This window comes from Mustela erminea, chromosome 9 (assembly GCF_009829155.1).
Source record: "Mustela erminea isolate mMusErm1 chromosome 9, mMusErm1.Pri, whole genome shotgun sequence".
Classification (NCBI taxonomy): domain Eukaryota; kingdom Metazoa; phylum Chordata; class Mammalia; order Carnivora; family Mustelidae; genus Mustela; species Mustela erminea.
This window is the reverse complement of record NC_045622.1, coordinates 54,080,625-54,096,361: the sequence shown is the minus strand read 5'-3', so window position 1 is coordinate 54,096,361 and position 15,737 is coordinate 54,080,625. Positions and strand designations below refer to the sequence as shown.

General features: G+C 37.5%; 1 protein-coding gene across 4 annotated transcripts in view; it reads left to right on the top strand.

The window, feature by feature from the left end:
* Positions 1-15,737, top strand: part of UVRAG (UV radiation resistance associated) — a 298,599-nt gene that overhangs the window by 178,451 nt on the left and 104,411 nt on the right. For all 4 annotated transcript variants that reach the window (XM_032359467.1, XM_032359470.1, XM_032359468.1 and 1 more), the window contains one exon: positions 5,064-5,229. In XM_032359467.1, coding sequence (XP_032215358.1) covers positions 5,064-5,229 — 166 coding nt within the window. The remainder of the gene's footprint in view (positions 1-5,063; positions 5,230-15,737) is intronic.

Genomic DNA, 15,737 nt, shown 5'->3' with positions numbered 1-15,737 from the left:
AATTGTTTAGTTTCCCAGTTTTTTGTGGCTTTCATTAGCTCTCTGTTCTTAGTATGTCCACCAAACTGAATATATTTTTCCTACCCTTTAAAAAATTAGCTTAGCTTTTTAGTGCAGTTGCTGAAAAATGAAATGGGAGATGAAATGAAACAAATGGGCAATTTTACTCTAAGGCCCCAGTCAATCCCTATGAGGCCTAGCAATCAGAAATTTTAAGAAGCACATGTGGTGGTATTAGACTTTAAAATCTTATGTTAGCATTTTGCAAGGCACTTCCATATACTCAACTCATTGAGTGCCTCGTGGGTGTTACCTGTGGGGCCACGTGTTGAGAGAACGCAAAGAGGTGTAGGGCGTCGCTCCTACCTCAGTGAGATTTTAGTCCGGGTGAGGCCGTTAAACTTGTAATCAAAGCCTTTGAGACACATTTATTGATTTCATACTCTGTATCGGGCACTTTGAAGTTCATAACGGGGACACAAGATTCAAAGAAGTAGATATAATCAGTGCCACCAGAAGGGGAGCAGGAAAACCTTTACAGAGAAGATGGTGCCTGAGGTGTCTTAAAAGACAAAATAGTATTCCCCTGTTGGAAGAAGAGGAAGAGGACATTTTAGATTGGGCGAGTAGAGAAATGTGGTAACATGGAACATCGTGCATGGTGCTTCTTGTTTATTTAATTCTCACAACTGTGAGAATGAATTCTTTCTGTGAGAGAAAGAATTGTATTCCATTTTCTTAAGACAAGAAAATTGAAGCTCAGAGATATTAATTAATTTTTCCAAAGACTCATACTAGCCAGTGGCAGAGCTAAAGTCATTTCTGGTCAGCTTTCTGGTCACCCTGATTTTAAGATTCATATTATTCCTGTCATGATGCAGTTTGTGTCCTTGTTTTGAATAAAACCTCTTCCAAACTTCTGACAACTTTTTAGTGTTTTGTAACAGCTGCATTCTCGGTCCTTCTCTAGTAAGGACCTCCACACTGGTTATTCTGTGATATTCACAAGACTTTGCTGGGACAGACTTTCCATTGCTTGGGTTGACACTGTCTGGGAAACTCTACCGTAGTCGCCCAACCTTTATTGTGCTTTTTTAAATGGGTAAGTTACTGGTAGAGTTTGCCAAAGAGGCCTGGACACGATGGGAGAAAGTTGTCTGCTGAAGGGTATTCGTTTGAGTTCCATTGACTGAGACATTTCTCATAAAAAAAATTGTTTGTGTGTGTTTTTAAGTAATCCATAACACAAGAGCCTTTTGTGGTAATGAGACCCAGATTTCCTTCTGTGTCTGTATCCCTTTATGCAGGCATGATTTCTTGGAAAGGAGAGACCATATGTCAAACAGTGTCTCATTGAGAACATGGAATGATTCCATAGATGCTGTGGCAGTGATTAGAGTCTTAAATATTTTGTCCTGTCTGGATCAGTGGGTGCTTGGTTCCTTAACAAATCAGCTGCCTCAGTGATTGGGAAGGCAGGATGGTAAGAGCCTTTAGATCACTTATTGTACTTGGATGCATTTGAATATTAATAGTTTGTCCAACATATAAGTCAAAGGGGCATTTGAATTAATTTTTAATATTGTCATGGCCGTTGTGGGTTGATGGTATTTATGATCATAAAAATTACACAAAAGCTGCTGCTCTCAATAACTCTTCTACATTTAAAAAGCAAATTAGAAATTATTATTAGGAGGAAACTGCAATTTTTTGTTTTGTTTTTAAGCCCCCGAGAACACTGTTTAAATTAGAATCTTTTTCACACACCTGAGTCTTACAGTTTATTCCTGTTACTCCCTGAATCCTTCCACTCTCCCCCAACTTCTTCTCACCAACAAACCTATCATCTGTAACCTTTCTCACCCCCAGAGCAGCATAAGGAACACAAACCTCTGCTCTGCATTAGGTGTTAGGGACGTCATTAATGCTTACTGGAAAAGCACACCCCAGAGAGCCAGGTTTTGGCTTTGGCAGGTAGAAAGTCTTTTAGATCTTGGAATGCTGGAAACCTTAAACCTTTTGGTTTTTTAGCTGAAGTGATTGGCAACAGAAAATGACATCTGAGGTTCGTGGCCAGCAATAGCCATAATTAACCACATGAGCTCACATTTTCCCACTGGAGGTTCAGTGGTCTTGGGGTGATGAAAGTGACTTCCCTACCAGGAGGTGGTTTTCCTTTTGAGGGTATTGGAATACCCTTGGGCCCTGTAATGCCTCACCCGTGGTCCTTTAAAATGCTTTTTAATATAAAGCTTCAATATTGGAAATCCAACACCATGGTGTTTAACAGTGAGGCTGTGCCTGAGCACTGTGGCCTGGAATGGGAAACAACCTGGGCCTTTTAATAGGTGGAGCAGGGAGTCTTGTGGAAACAATGGTGAGTGCAAATAACCAGAATCAAAACTGATTTCCAGTATTATCCAGTTTCCAGGTTTTGCTGTTTCTGTTTGGATTTTTAGTTCCATGTGTAGGCTTCTCTTAGGGTGCCTTTTTATCTTAAATTAAAGCAGAATTGTTTGGGTCATTGGAGAGAGGTGATGTTAGAAGACTAGTTTTTGTTCTTTTAGTAGATACATGGACATTGTCTCAAGATTTGCAAACTCACTTCCTTAATATTAAGCTTTTAGAAATATGAAAAAATGTAGGTGCTTGCATCTTTAGCATTGGATAGGGTTTTTTTTTTAAACACTCATAGTTTGCATTTGACCTGTTTGGAAGGCTAATTAAGAGGCCTTCTCCTGCTTTCCAGAAGTTTGCAAATTCTTTTCTGTCTGGCCACATAGGAAAGGAAAAGCTTAGTGTGAAGCATATATAGGAAAGTGCAAACTTAGTGCAGCATTATCCTTCATTACTGTAAATCATCTACTTCTTCTCCTCTCCCTTCTAAAAGAAGGTTCTTAGAGACCAAGTCCTTTTACTGATAGGAATATTTCAATTTCCATAAGCCCTATCCTTTATGGAAAGCAGGAGACACAGGAGTCAGTGACCTGTGACAGAACTCCTGTCCCGGCTCTGACTCCAGGGATAGAGGAATTTGGGGGGCACAGGTGTATATATAATCCTCTGTCTTATTCCATCACTCATGGATTTTACCTGTATGGTTCTGAGCAAGTCTCTTATACCACCTAAATCGTTTGTCTCATCTCCAAATTGATAGCATCAGACTCAGTGATTTCTAAGGTTTCTCTTAGCTCTAACATTATATATGATGATTAAACTGTAATGAATTTACAGTGTAGTGTAATATAATTTCAGTCTCTAAGGTGGTGTGATATACAGACTTCAAAAGAAGTAAAGCATTATACTACTCAAGGTATTTGGGTGGGACTGGGGCAAGAGGACATGGTCTCTAAGAACGATTAGGATTCTTGTCAGTTAGGGCATGTTTGAATAGTCAGTTGAAATGAATGCTTTTTCTTCCTTCCTTCCTTTCTTCTTTCCTTCCTATCAGTTTGGTTTGAAAGAACATCAGACATTAGTGTGAGAAGCCCATTCTCAGTCTAGCACAGTACAAGTCACTGGGAACTCTGTGTTCTTTGCCCTTACAAGAAAAGTGTGAAGGAACTGAGGTAGTATGTGTGTGTCATCTGCTTGGTACAGTCTAGGTTCCCAGGTTAAGAAATTGTTATGTGTTCCACACTACACTTCTGAGAGAGTATGGTCAAGTGCTTAAGGATGGAGGTGTTGTTGTCAGGCCAACTTCTATTGTAGTTCTGGAGTACTTGAGACAGATCCTTAACTTCTTTGACCCTTAGTTTCTTCATCTATGAAATGAACAAAATAGGATATAAAAAGGTGCTCAGTTTAGTAATTGTTGATGAATTAATGACTGTCATAAAGTACTATAGTCAGTTCTAGGCAGAAGAGAAGTACACAATGAAAGTTACCTGTTTTTATAGTGTTTGATTGTGTATAAAGAAACCAAGAATCTGCCACGATGGTCAGTGGTGGAGAACGAACTGGTGAACAGATCACATAGGGCCGTTCCTACAACAAGAAGGTAGTCCTTAGCTAATAAGTGTAAGTATTAAAAAGAATTTGAAAACCATTTCTAGTAATTGAAGTTTAGGTACCCTTCAAAATCAGGAAACCCTCAAGCCAAAGATACCTCAATTATTTCCACTTTTCTCTAGCCAGAGATAGTCTAGATTATGTGTTAAATCTTTCAGAGTGTGTATATGTGAACTCTTAAAAGTATTTTGGGAATACTGTATACCAAACAGTTACTTTTTTGTTCCTCCTGGGGCAGGCTTAAAATGTTTTGTTATATTACTCTGTTCTGAGTACCTGGTGATTGTTATCACTTGGTAGGTAGTAGCAGAAATCTAGATGATGAGTTCAAAATGTAATTATCTGTGACTTCTTAAAAGATAAATGCTTATGTTTGACTGTAGGGCACATACTTTTTTTTCCCCAAAGTTGCTTCCACCTAAATTGCATAGATAGGCTATATGGTAATGGTTTTTGACATTTTACCTTTACTGTTTAAAATATTTTTCCTCCCTATCCTGTTTCAAATTTTGCAGTCTTATTTATGCAACACTATATTTATGGATATTGAGAACATACCCCATAAGGATACATCATGCTTTTTTACTTCACCTTAGACTTAATTTGTACAATTGTACAACTATATTGATTATAAAGTTGTTAATGAATAAAATATATAGTGGTAATATAATGCATTATGATTAAACCTCTGAAACTAATGTTCACATCGTATGATAGACTAGGTAGTATCTCCGCCTTTAAAAAAAAATGCTGGGAAGGAGAGAAAGTACTGGGTATTTGAGTGTACTAAGAACTCTTTCTTAAGATAAATATATGGAATGTTAATCTCATCACAGCAATTACTGAGCAATAGTTTTTAAATATAGTAGATGAAATTTCAGGTCTTGTTAGTATGTTTAGATTTGTATAAAATTCATAAAATTTAGATGTGATTAATATTTTATTTACCAGTTATTTCTTATAAAATCTCTTGAAATTGATTTACTATGATCTTGTAGCTACATTTATAAGGTAAATAGTTGTTTTCTCTTTCTCTGCTTTTGAATTTACAGCAAAAGATGATGGAAGCATTGCTGTTGCCCTTGGTTACACAGCACATTTGGTCTCCATGATTTCCTTTTTCTTACAAGTGCCCCTAAGATATCCTATAATTCATAAGGGATCTAGATCAACGATCAAAGATAATATCAATGATAAGCTGACTGAAAAGGAGAGAGAGTAAGTATCTTTTTTTAATGTACTTTTAACATAAGCCACCTTGAAACATGGAGTACATTAAAAATATGAAATGTGACCTAGACTGTGCTGATTTTTCATATATCCTTTGTGAAGTGCTCCATTTCTTTTAAATAGAATGCGATTATTAATTTAGGTTATAATAAATAAAATCTTACATTTCCTAAAATTGTTAATGATAGCAGGGTTGACTCATTTAATTTGGTTTTGTGAGAAACAAATATTATATACCCCGCAGATATTCACGTAGTACCTATTTCCTGCCAGTCGCCAAGTGAAATGATTAAATATTTGTCAGACAAGCAAGAAGAGCATAAAAGGGCAGCAGGTTGTACATGTCTGAAAAGTAGATTAGTGAACTGGAAAAGAGGTCAGTAGAAAATATATTGATTGAAGGCATAAAGAAGGCACAAGAGATGGATTATATAGAAAAGTGCTAGACTTATGTAGGACCCAATAAAAATGTCTAAGATATGTATAATTGGGATCACAAGGAGGGAGAAGAAAATACATAGGGTAAATGCATTATTTTAAGAGTAGTGACAGAATTTTTCAAATTTGATGAAACACATTAAGCTACAAATTCTAGAAGCATTAAATACAACCCATTATAAGTATAAAGCAAACATACTTAGGGAAATTATAGTAAAATAGCTGAAAACCAAAGATGAAGTGAAAATATTAAAAGTGCCTAGAAGAAAAAGATTAACATCAAAGAGCATTAATTAGACTGAAAGCTAATTTCCCAATAGAATCTTCAGGAACCATAAAGGTGATGCCATGATATTTTGAAAGTACTTTAAAACAGGTATGCCTGGGTGGTGCAGTCAGTTAAGCTTCCAGCTCTTGGTTTCAGCTCAGGTTCTGATCTCAGGGTCATGAGATGGAGCCCAGTGTCAAGCTTGAGTTTCTCTCTCCCACTCCCTGTGCCACTTCCCACTCCCCCTTAAATAAATAAATCTTTTTTTTTAAAAGTGCTATAAAACAGTACTGCCAACTTAGAATTCTATACTCAGTAAATATATCCTTCAAATTAAAGGCAAAATAAAAGACATTTCAGACCATCAAAACTGAGAAGGTGCATCCCAGCAGACCCATGCTAAGGGAAATACTAAACACAGAATAAAAATAAACATAGCACAGAAACATGGAAATATTTGAGGAAGGAAAAAAAACAGTAGGGTAAGTATGTGCAATGCCTGAGTGGCTCAGTCAGTTAAGCATCTGCCTTTGACTCAGGTTATGATCCCAGGGTCCTGGGATCAAGTCCCACTTTGGGCTCCTTGCTCAGTGGGGAGCCTGCTTCTCCCTCTGCCTGCCACTCCTGCTTGTGCACTCTGTCTGACAAATAAACGAAATCTTAAAAAAAAAAAAGGCGTAAGTATGAGTATATCTAAATTAATTTTGACTAGAAAACAAATGGTAGGGTCATAAAATATGAAATACATACACATAATACATATGTGGAATTATAATGCATGACTAACACAAAAGTTGCGAAGTGGAAATGGAGTTAAAGTAGTCTAAGATCCTAGCATTGTCTGGAAATGGGTAAAGATACTGCTTTATAATAAACTACTAATCAAGGATGTATGTCATAATCTCATAACTATTAAAAGAATTGTTGGGTATAAGCAAAAAATTAATAGATGATATAAATGGAAAAAATTTTTGAATACTTTATTAATCCAAAACAAGGCAAGAAAAGAAAGGAAAATGAACATTAAGTAAGTGGTACAAATAGTGAATTTGTACTTTATGAACTCAGACATGTTCTCGAGTTACATTAAATGTAAATGTCATTAATATACTATTTAAAAATAAGGATAGTCAGCCGGAATAAACAACTACACTTAGGGGCGCCTGGGTGGCTCAGTGGGTTGAAGCCTCTGCTTTCAGTTCAGGTCATGATCCCAGGGTCCTGAGTTCGAGCCCCGCTTTGGGCTAACTGCTCAGCAGGGAGCCTGCTTCCCCTCCTCTCTCTCTGCCTGCCTTTCTGCCTACTTGTGATCTCTGTCTGTCCAATAAATAAAATCTTTAAAAAAAAGTATTTTTTTTTTTTTACTAATTATTAGAAAAAGTAGATAAAACAATCAGAATCTAAAAGACTTGAGCAGTGCAATGAACTAGACCTGAGTTATGGGTAAAGAATATTGCACCAATGGCTATAGAACGTACATTCTTTTTCTTTTATTATTATAATGTTCAGATAGCCAAACATATATATAGTACATCGTTCGGTTTTAATGTAGTATTCAATAATTCATTAGTTGCATATAACAAGAAGTACATTCTTTTCCAAGTATTCATGTGACATTTACCAAAATTGATTATGCTGGGCCTCAACAAATTTCAAGAGATTGAAGTAATTTACAGTATGTTTAGTGACCATGGTGGAAATTAATAGAAATCAATAATAAAATCCCCAAACGTGTAGGTATTAAACAATGTACTTCTGTAAAACCTATAGGCCAAAGAAGGAACTACATAAAGGAAGTTTGAAATTGTTTTAAACTAAATGATAAGAGAATATAGCATATAAAAGCTTGTAAGGTAAAGCTAAATCTGTTTCCAGAAGGAAATTTATTTCCTTAAAAGTGTGCATTAGGAAAAAAGATTTAGAAATCATTCATCTAAGTCTCCTTTTGAAATCCCCAGAGAAAGAAGAGTTCATTAAACCCTAAGAAGTTAGAAGGAAGGAAAGAAGGGTAAGAACAGAAATTGGATGGACAACTGAACAATGAGAAAAAATTACAGGCAAAACATCTAGCCTTTGGGACGCCTGGGCGGCTCAGTTGGTTAAGTGTCTGCCTTTAGCTCAGGTCATGATCCCAGGTTCCTGGGATCGAGTCCTGCATCAGCTCCTTGCTTGGCAGGGATCCTGCTTCTCCCTCTGCCTGCCTCTCTCCCTGCTTGTGCGCTCTCTTCCTCTCTCTCTGGCATATAAATAAGTAAAAATCTTTATTTAAAAAAAAAAAAAAAGTTCTAGTCTTTGAAACAACTGGAAAATGGATAAACCCTTAGAAAGAGGAGACAGGCAAAACAACTAGTATAAGTAAAGGGGGGGAAGATGTCACTACAGATATATAGACATTAAAAGATAAGATCTTAGGAACAACATTATGCCTATCAATTTGAAATTCAATGCAATTGGCTACATTTCTAGAAAAAGACAACTTTCCAAAACTGTTATGTGCATGATGGAGTTTAGAAAACACTACACTTGGCTAAAGGGAAGTGGATATAGATGATTCTAGGTCAGTTATTCTCAACACTGGCTGAGCATTATTGTCATCTGGGGAGCCTTTAAGAATGAGCTTCTGACCCCCAGATTCCTGGCTTCTTCCCCAGAAATTCTGATTCAGTTAACAGGGCCCAGACATGAGGTTTTTTTGTTTTGTTTTGTTTTGTTTTAAAGCTCCTGAAGTGATTTTAATGTGCAGTTGGGGATGAGAACTGCTGTTCTAGATTGAGAGACTATTGTATTCATAGTAATGAAAAAATGAAATATCCTCCACTATATTTAGGAAACTGCAAGAGGAGAGGCAGGAAAGGTAGGCACCAAATGGAAGAATTTAGTGCTGTATCTGGTAGGACAGTGACCCTTGGCTTATAGATAGAGGGCAGGGAACACGGGTTTAGTTTAGTTTAAGTCAGTGCCTTTTAAATCCACTGATTAGTTGATAGCTGAAGTATTTTTTTTCAGTTTCAGAAACATAAAGAGATCCTGAAACAGATATGTATTACAGAAGGGGACATTGATGTGTTTTCTTTTCTCTTTCTAAAAAGTGGTGTGAAATTCACATAAGATTAACTTTTTTAAAGTGTACAATTCAGTGGCATTTAATGTGTTTGCAGTGTTGTGCAACCACCACCTCTGTCTGGTTCCAGAACAATTCATGACCTCAAAAGAAAACCCTGTACTCTTAAGCAGTCGCTCCCTATTCTTCCCCCACCCAGTGCCCCCTTCCCCCAACCCCTGGTAGTGACCCATCTGCTTTCTGTCTATGTAGCTTTATCTATTCTCGATATTCCATATAAATGGAATCATATAAGATGTGATCTTTTGTTTAAGGTTTCGTTCACTTAGCTTGTGTTTTCAGGGGTATCCATGTTGTAGCAGAATCAGTACTTTGTTCACATTTACAGCCGAATAATATTCCATTGAATGTAATACCACATTTTGTTCATCCATTTATCTGTTGACAAACATTTGGGTCATATCCACCTTTGGCAGTTGTGACTAGTGCTGTATGAGCATTCATGTACACATATATGAGTATCCACCTTTAGTTCTTTTGAATATACATCTTGGAGTAGAATTGCTGGGTCATATGGTAATTCTATGTTTAACTCTTTGAGGAACCTCCAAATTGTTTTCCACAGCAGCCACACCAGTTTACATTTCCGGTGTGAAGTAGTATATCATTGTAATTTTCATTTGTATTTCCTTAATGACTAATAATGTTAAGCATCTTTTCATGTCCTTGCTGCCATTTGTTTATTTTCTTTGGAGAAATATCTGTCCAAGTCTTCTGCCCATTTTTCAATTGGATCATTCTTTTTTTTTTTTTTAATTGTTGAATAGTAAGACTTCTTTATGTATTCTGATACTAGATCCTTATCATTACATTATTTGTAAGTATTTTCTTCCCATTCTCTGGTGGTTGTTAGAGTTTAAGGCCTAAAACTAAGGTATATATTATGTGCTGCCTTGACACCTGGTGAAACCTGGAAGGCCTAGAATATCCCCTCCCTTTGCTGCTCCTGTGGATAAAGGTCCCTTATCTAAATAAGACTCTTCCTTATTTAGGGACCTAGGTGTAGTTTCTTCTAATTCCTCAGTGGTAGATTTCAGTTCCTTGCCAGCTGGGAAATTGTGGAAAGAAACCAATTACATCTTCCCACAAGGACCAGTCAGCACTGCCTCCTTTTAATACAAAAAAAGTCTGTCTCCCACAGACCCTGGTTGTTCACAGTCTTTCTGTATGTAACCCCATGTAACCCTGCATTCCATGTAGTGTTCTCCTCCCCTAGGCTATGAGTATATGTGACTAATAAGCTGCTCTCAGTCTCATCTGTCATTCATTGATTCTCTCTACTGCTTTTTTATTCTCTATTTTATCTCCACTCTAACCTCTTATTTCCCTCATTCTGCTAGCTTTGGCTTTTGTTTTCTGCTTCTATAGATGTAAAGTTTAGGTTACACTGACGTAAGATCTTTCCCTTTTTTGAAGATATTGATTGATTGATTGATTGATTGATTGATTGATTTGGGAGAGAGAGAGAGTGCCCAGGCATGAGCTGAGGGAGAGGTGTGAAGGGAGAGGAAGGGGAGGGAGAGGGACAAGCAGACTCCACGCTGACTACAAAGCCTGACGTGGGGCTCAGTCCCACAATCCCACCACCCCTGAAATCATGAACAGAAAGCAAGAGTCAGGTGCCCAGCCGACTGAGCCACCTAGGTACCCCAAGACCTTTCTTTTTTTAATGTCAGTGTTTAATTCTATAAATTCCCACATCCTATTAATTTAGTATGTTGTATTTTTATTTTCATTCATCTCAGAGTACTTTCTAATTCCCTTCATTGACCCATTGGTTGTTTAAGAGAATTTAATTTTCTCATACATTTGAATTTTTTTGTTTTCTTTATTTATTGATATCTAGTTTCATTCCATTGTGATGGAGAAAATAATTTATGATTTCAGTATTTTAACATTTTTATGACTGTTTTGTGGCCTAACATATGATCTATCTTAGAGAATGTTCCACATGCATTTGAGAAGACTGTATTCTACTGTTGTTAGATGCAGTGTTCTATATATATATATATCTGTTAGGTCTAGTTGGTTTTATAGTATTGTCAGGTCCTCTATATCTTCATGGATCTTTTCTCTAGATATTTTTATCCATTATTGAAAGTATAGTATTAAATACACTCTTGAACTATTATTGTAGGACTGTTTCTTCATTTCTGTTAATGTTTGCTTCATATATTTTGGGGTTCTTTTGTTTGGTGCTTCTGTTTTTAGTTGTTATTTCTTCTTGATGAATAGACCCTTTCATTGACCTATTTTCCTTTTTTTTTTTTTTAAAGATTTTATTTATTTGAGAAAGAGAGAAAGCATGAGCAGGAGGGAGGGGCAGAGGGGAGGGGCAAGCAAACTCCCTGCTGAGGAGAGAGCCTGCCTGGGGCTCTTCATCCCAGAACTCCCAGACCAGGATCACCACCTAAGCCAAAGGCAGACACTTAACCAACTGAGCCACCCAGATGCCCCAATCTTTCTTGCTTTTTGTAACAATTTTGACTTAAAGATTGTTTTGTCTGCTATTAGTATAGCCACATCAACTTTCCCTTGATTACTATACGCATGGAACATCTTTTCCATCTTTTCACTTTGAACCTATTTGTATGTTTGATCTAAAATGAATCTCTTATAAAGAGCATATAGTTGGATTATGTTTTTTTATCAGTTCTCCAAATCTCTGTCTTTTGATTGGTGAGTTTAATCTATTTATTTTTTTTTAAGATTTTTTTTTTAAAGATTTTATTTATTTGACAGAGAGAGAGAGATCACAAGTAGGCAGGGAGGCAGGCAGAGAGAGGAGGAAGCAGGCTTTCCGTGGAGCAGAGAGCCCGATGTGGGGCTCGATCCCAGGACCCTGGGATCATGACCTGAGCCGAAGGCAGAGGCTTTAACCCACTGAGCCACCCAGGCGCCCCGAGTTTAATCTATTTACATTTAATATAATTATTTGTATGGAAGGACTATTTGCTTTCATTTTGCTATTTGTTTTCTGTATTTCTTATACCTTTTTTGCTTCATTTTTTTCTATTACTGCCCCCCACCTTTTTGATTCAGTACACATTTCTAATTTGGTATACCACTTCCTTTTCAGTATATTTTAAAGATATTTTCTTACTCATTACCCTGGGGATTACAGCTAATATCCTGTATTTATAATAGTCAAGTTTGAATTGATAACAACTTAGCTTTAATAGTATACAAAACTCACCCCTCTCTATCTCAGTCCTCCCACCTTTATGTTGTTTTTGTCAGAAGTTACATCTTTATACACTGTGTGCCCATAATACTGTCTTTTTCATTCACCTGTGAGTTACCTTTCTGGAGATCTCTATTTCTTTGTACAGCTTTGAGTTTGTCTGGTATCCTTTCATTTCAACATGAAGCCTTCACTTCTTGCTTTCAGTAAGCCTAGCAATCAGCCAGAGGTGAAAGCCTAGGGCCTTCTCAGGTCTTTTCTGAGTATGCGTCCTATTTTTTTTTTTAAGATTTTATTTATTTATTTGACACAGAGAGATCACAAGTAGGCAGAGAGGCAGGCAGAGAGAGAGAGAGGAGGAAGCAGGCTCCGTGCTGAGCAGAGAGCTCGATGCGGGACTCGATCCCAGAACCCCGAGATCATGACCTGAGCCGAAGGCAGCTGCTTAACCCACTGAGCCACCCAGGCGCCCCTGAGTATGCGTCCTATTATGGGCATGTAGGTAACTTCTATCTTCCTCAATTATATATGGGCATTTTTGAAAACACTGATTTTTCAAAGAAACTCTCTGCAAATTTATCTCCCAGGCTTTAGACAGTCTTTTGTATGTCTCAGCCTTGATCTTCCATACAAGGAGACTGTCGGATTTTGCCTTATATCTTGAACAGTGTCCCCTGCTTTTCACTTCTGAGTAAGTAGTTTTGACTAGGCAAAGCTGAGGCAAGCGCCTTGTTAGTACTTCAAGTAGCCCCTAGACAAGTTAGGACAGACAGATTTTTTTAGAATAAAGTCTGCTTGGCTCCGTTATGCACTTGGGGTCAAGGCCGCACAGTGGCAGACTCCTTTCTTCAGGATCACTCCTGAGCTGGAGAGGGAGTTACAGATGGTGTGAGTAGAAGTTCTGTGAAGCTTTCCTCTTGATTTTGAGTTTCCTTGTTCTTGATTCAGTGTTCAGCCTATTGTTTGTACACTTTTGACTTTTTCCAGAGTTCTAGTAAAGTTGTCTAACAGCTGTTGCTTTAAAAAAAAAAAAAAAAAATTTCTCTGGAGGGACAAGTCCTTAGATCTACCTCCTCCCCTGTTTTTGCTGCCATCATTCCATTTGTTTGTTTAATGAAGGAAAACATTACTTACAAGGGATGAAGGGACCCATGATTTTAATTAAGCATGACCACAGAAGATCACCTTGTAGTTTTGAGAATGGTCACCCTCCTAATATTCTCTAGCTTCCATATTAAACAAACTTTAAAACTCTGGGTTTTTTAATCAATTTTGTACATGGTTATCTGACTTAAAATATTAGCTATGTAGGAAAAGCAGTTGGGGAGCTTGAAGGAAAGCTGTCCCTCAAAATGATTCTCTCTCTCCAGGACAGCTACACACTTTAATTTATGAAGGAGCAGCTTAACATGTGGGCAACTCCCAATACTATGCCACAGTGTGAGTAGTAGCAGTAATTTATCAATTAATTTATTTTCCTAACTAGTTTGGGAGGCCAGCTTGATTTAGGTGTTTCTTTGGCAGCCACAAGAAACACAGGAATTGCATTTTTGTATTTTACTGCTATCTTCCCCCTTTACTGAAACATATATTGTATTTTATTGATTCTAATATAAGTACTTTTTGACATTTTGATATTGCTAAAAATGGGGTGCCTCTTAAAATTAATGGCATGCCATATTATGAGAACACTTATCTTTTCTTAGTGGTACATAAATAAATGCTGCAGTTCGCAATAGATGCTATCTCAGAGTTTATAAACTATCAGTTATTTTAGGTGGCTCTGTGCAGTTTAGTAAAGCACTTTGTATCCTTTTTGGAACAACATTGATGTTCATGTAGATATATAAATGTTAATTTATTGCTTATGCTTGTTGATTAAATCAGTCTCTCAGTTATACTTAGCCTGGATCACTGAAAGCAGAGACCTGGTTTTCTTTTCTCCTGAGTTTGTCGGTGTTGATGAAAGCCTTTCCAGGTTATTAGACGGAATCAGGTCTTCATGGGAGATGGAATTGAATGACTCATCGGATGCGTTACACTTGTTGTAATGGGCCTAGGAATCCTCAACCTCTGCCCTGTCTGATTACCTGCTTCATCTGTCTATTGGCACATGAACAGAAGAGTTCAGAGACCTATTTGGCCAGTTCTGCTGTGCGCGTGGGTGGAGACTAGATCTTTGCTTTGTCTGGCCTGTTTGAAACACAGGTTTGGACTGATGCCTTGCCTAAACCATCACTCGTGCACCTGCACACTGTAAAGGGAAACTCTGAAATCTGTGCTGCGTTCATTTTGAGGCTCAGACCACAAAACACGAAGGAATGTAACCAGAGTCCAGCCACAGTGTTCTTTTACCCTTTATGTCTTCTTTCACTGAAGACTGAAAAGTGGGTTTTAAAGTGATTTTTGAAATGAAATGTATTAGTCATTGTTACTGCGCTACTTAACTGTTTGCTAGATGATACATTCCGGATGGATTACTGAAACGATCATTGAGCTAGGACATAGCTGGTCGGAGCATATGGCTTTTTCAAGCCCTCAAACAACACCTTAAGTTGGTTGTTTTACTCTCAGAAGGAGTGGTGTAATTGGCAGGCACTCTTGAAACTTCCTGACCTGTTCATGACAAGGCTTTTATGAATCCAAATCACTAAAAGATGCTTAGCTGTTTTTCTATAATGGAATCATTGGAACCTAGAGACATGTAAATGCTGCTTTTCCCATTTCCTTCATTGTTTTGTTCTTATGTTTATTCCTGTGGAAGATCCTGAGTGAACCCTAGGAGATGCCTTTTTTACCTGGCTGATTCTGATTTCTTACAGAGACAGAAGTTTTAGAGTATATAAAGAAAGTGTGATGTGTTCGAAAACAGCTAATATTGGACCCAGATCATAGTCATTGCCTGTGGTTCTGATGCTCATGAGAGAAGGAATGGTCTGTTTGAACGATCTAACACCTTTTCTGTGACTGAATGCACAAGGCAGTCATGTATACCTACATATAAGGACTCGCCAGACATGTTCCAGTCTTGTGACTAGAGACTTTTCTTTTTCTAGCAGCCACCGGGGCATGTCTGTGGCATGTTTATGGAGCTCCCCTTTCAGCATAACTTGATTGCATTTTGCCAGGAAGGAGGAAACAGGCGTTTTCAGAGTGGCCATGAGCTGAGCAATTCCCTATTTCTGTATTCCTTCAGCCTACTTTTTGGCCTGGCAACACTGACTTGTTGAATAAATGAATGAGAATTTTTCTAATGGCATCTCCTTGAAGCAGTTAGGATACCATGAACATTGCTTGCAAAGAAGGAAATTCTCTATAGTAATAGTGACCAGCACCTGAGTTTTTGTTGGTATAAAACTTATATTAAAAACATAAATGTTTTCAGACTGCTGTACTTCTGACTCTTCATTTTTATTATTACCTGCTTTAGACATACTTAACCACCTGCTGACACATCTTATATTAAGAATTATAGACTCCTTCCT